Below are 3,671 nucleotides of genomic sequence, written 5' to 3'. Positions count from 1 at the left end.
AGAGGAATATCTTTGATGATAATTCATTAAACTGGGAAACTTGCATACATAAGAATATCTGTCAACATTATTTCAAAGATCAAAGAAAACTTCAATCATACTGAAAACGTGATAAGGAACCAATCAGGGAAGTCTGATGACTCAGGTTTGGCCTCGAGGACAGGAGGTGGTTGCAGATTGTGGAAATTCCTCTGACACAATTCTAGGATGAGGGTGCATCTATTCTCTAGTGTTGTGATAATATAAAAAGCCAGGGAGCACTCCATTCAGACAGATCCTCAGAGACAGCTGAGCACACAGCTTGTAGAACAAGAGCCAAAAGGAAACCGGAAGAAATCACTTCATCTTGAGTAAACATGACTTCCAAGCTGGCTGTGGCTCTCTTGGTAGCCTTCCTACTTTCTGCAGTTCTCTGTGAAGGTAAGCACAACTTTCTCATGTACAGACTTTCTGTGTGTCTCAATATGAGACCCAGATGGAAAGCAACCCTAAATGGATTGATAACAAACATCAGGAAGACAAAGTAATCTTTGCAGTTATTTAATGATTTAATGTTAAGTGGAAATTTTACTTTTTAGGCTGTATCTCTATAACACTTAGTAAAGTATAAAGTTTGATTAATATTGACACCATTCTTAAAATTTATACTCCAGTATGTATATATTTCACATAAATCTTTAATTGATAGGATATTCTATTAAGGGCTACAGTTAACTACATTATCTAGTAATATTGAGCAGGTTTAACTCAGATAATTTGACTCCAAATAGTACTTTCTTGACAAACCTCAGATAATTATCAATTCCTGATTGCTTTAAAGATACCCTGATTATAGACCTCAAGATTGCTCCTATGAAATAGTTTAGAATGCTGATAGCATAAATTTCTATATATTTTTCTTTACGCATTAAGGATTCTACTGTGATATGACATCTCTATGAAGCTCATTTACATTTTCTGTTAAGTCTGAAACTGAAAGCAGTTTCTGTGTTGGCGAAACTGAGTTTGCATGTGTTAAATAGCATCTCATTATTACAGACGATTGTGTAACATTGATTAGAAGAAAAGGTACCATGAAGATGTCAACCTAGCACAAAGACAACTCCAACACTTCATGTTGAAAGCTATTCAATATTTTCAGCAACATCTTTTTTAAAACAAAGAGCAACACTGAGGTCAAGGACTAGGGTGCCATATGGATGTCGATGTCAAGATTGGGTTTTCTAGTGTTACCCAGATAATCATGTTGGGCTCAAAGACGGAGTAGCTAACAGAGCTGTACCTGTTGATAAAATCCCTAACCTTTCTTTATTTCTTCTTCACAGCTGCAGTTCTGACAAGGATTGGCACAGAACTTCGATGCCAGTGCATAAAGACTCATTCCACACCTTTCCACCCCAAATATATCAAAGAATTGAGAGTGATCGAGAGTGGACCACACTGTGCCAATTCTGAAATCATGTAAGTACTTTAAAAAAATGATTAATTAATTTGCTTGAGCAAACTGAAATTTGAGGAAAGTGGAAGTAGCCAGGAAAGTTCTAGGTACTGGGAATATAATAGTGAGCAAAAAACCCAGAACTCTTTGTCACATGCTATTTGAAGTTGAAGCTACTTTGGTCTTAGATTTTGCCTGTACTTGAGAAACCATGGTTTGAAGGGGAAGTTAAGTGTTGATGTTAACCATCTTTCTCATTTCAGTGTCAAGCTAGTTGATGGAAGAGAACTCTGCCTGAACCCCAAGGAAAAGTGGGTGCAGAAGGTCGTGGAGATATTTTTGAAGAGGTAAGTTTTTTAAAAAGTTATTTAAATTCTTCATTTATTCTGAGGTTACAGTCCCAAACTCAGTCCATTAATTTCCTGCTGCCGCTAAAAATTTTTAAATTAAAAATCATTTGTTTAAAAAAAAAGCAGCAATAGTGGGTTTGCTGTATTCATAACTGGGAAGACCATGCATTCCAGCTTGTCCAGGGAAGCTGCTTATGCCTATGATCTGTACTTCACAAGTGTTCTGTTTTAGATAATGTTTCTGGTTTCCCTATATACAGTCAAAATTATAAGACATTTCTAACACATGAATGTCTGAAAATACAATAATTTTTCAAGAAAATATATTTTCAAGAACCCTACTTGTCTCTTTATTAGAATATTGATAATATTGTTATTTTATTCTGTTTTGTTTATTTTCAGGGCTGAGAAGCAAGAACCATAAAAAAAAAAAAAAAAAGCTGTGTTCTCCATGGTTTTCAAGAATTCTTCAGTAAAGATGCCAATGAAACTTCAAACAAATCTACTTCAGCATTTCATGTATTGTGTGGGTCTCTTATGAGTTTGCCAGATAAAATACAGGATGCCCAGTTAAATTTAAATTTCAGTAAAACAATAGATTTTTTTCATTATGTCATGTAATCTATAGGATGTATTTGTTTTAAAAAATTACTTGAAATATGGCAAGTTTAGGAATTAGTTTGCTAGAAATGTGATATTTCAAGCATTAGATGAAAATTATGGCACAATGATGTTTTCTTTAAATTCAAATTTAGCAGGAAATCTTAGATTTTTATTTGTGAAGTCTGGCTGCTCTCATCTGCAGATCCTTGGTTTCTCCTTTATTCCTAAACTGGGGAAAAACATATCAGTTTTTGCATCCTACCTCACAGGGATGTTGTGAGGACATGTGGAAGCACTTTAAGTTCTTTTCATGTAAATTATTTTCAAGTGTAACTTATTCACCTATTTATTATTTAAATATTTATTTAAGCCTCACATAAGGTCATATTTGTGCATGAGTTTGAAACAATGGAAAAGGAAACAGAAGAATCTTGTTTGATAGGATAGTACAATGATGTTAGAGGGAATTTATATTTATTGTATATATTAAATTTTGCTTTATTATAGAACTTTTGTTCAGAATGTATAGCCTTAATGAAACAATAGATAATCAGTTAAATTTTAGTTAAGGTAAACAACAAATAATGTTTCACTGTAGGTGTGTCATTGTTACCTGAAATTTTAGTTGAGCTGACAATCCTAGTTTTGATGCTCTTGCTCTTACCTTGTTATTGGTAGCTTGTTAGCAGTGCCATGATGAATTATAGAATCCTGAGTTAGGACTACCTGTCTCAAAACAGTCAAAATTTAACAGCAAGCACTGTAATTTCTTAGTGGTTTAAATTTGTTTACGAGGTACAAATAGATTCTCATAATTTGATTTACATAATTACTTTTTAACTACCACACTTTTTTAAACTTTAAGATGTTTTTATGAGTTCCCAAAGATTTTTTTTTTCTATTGTGTATGATAGCATGGAAACATAAATGTAACTACAAAACATTTAAAATATAATTTACTATCAAAGTCTTCAGGTGTTTGTCTTTCTTTTGTAGCTTTAATTTATTGGAAATCTATTCGTTTGTATTAAAATCAAATTTGATTTAAAAACAAATATTCTGCCTTAGAATTTCTTGTAGACTTTCTATAAACTTTTACTACAGATACACATAACCCCTTTCAAGAAATTGGTTACAGACAGTTTGGGTTTCCAAGACAGAATGTTGGAAATTTTCTCAACTCCCCCTGGCATACCATTGTGCTAACAAGTCTGACTTCAGATTTTCAATCAACCAGTCTATTGTCCAAATGTCTGAATGCAGATAACTAAAGAAGGAAG

The 3,671-nt window shown here is 33.2% G+C and overlaps 1 protein-coding gene across 2 annotated transcripts; it reads left to right on the top strand.

Moving 5' to 3' along the window:
- Positions 1-261: 261 nt before the first annotated feature.
- Positions 262-3,361, top strand: LOC306670066 (interleukin-8; the record flags this gene model as incomplete). Of its 2 annotated transcripts, XM_079154514.1 has the most annotated exons (4): positions 262-420; positions 1,326-1,461; positions 1,702-1,785; positions 2,191-3,361. In XM_079154514.1, the coding sequence occupies exons 1-4, from the start codon at positions 357-359 to the stop codon at positions 2,210-2,212; spliced, it is 306 nt and encodes a 101-aa protein (XP_079010640.1). In that variant the 5' UTR covers positions 262-356. The 2 variants fall into 2 exon arrangements, with proteins under 2 accessions (XP_079010640.1, XP_079010641.1); XM_079154515.1 differs by lacking the exon at positions 2,191-3,361 and having other exon boundaries at positions 1,702-1,789.
- Positions 3,362-3,671: the final 310 nt, after the last annotated feature.

This window comes from Sciurus vulgaris (assembly GCF_902686455.1).
Source record: "Sciurus vulgaris genome assembly, chromosome: 9".
In the NCBI taxonomy this organism is placed as follows: Eukaryota; Metazoa; Chordata; class Mammalia; order Rodentia; family Sciuridae; genus Sciurus; species Sciurus vulgaris.
The sequence above is the reverse complement of the archived record's forward strand: the minus strand, read 5'-3'. Positions and strand labels throughout refer to the sequence as shown.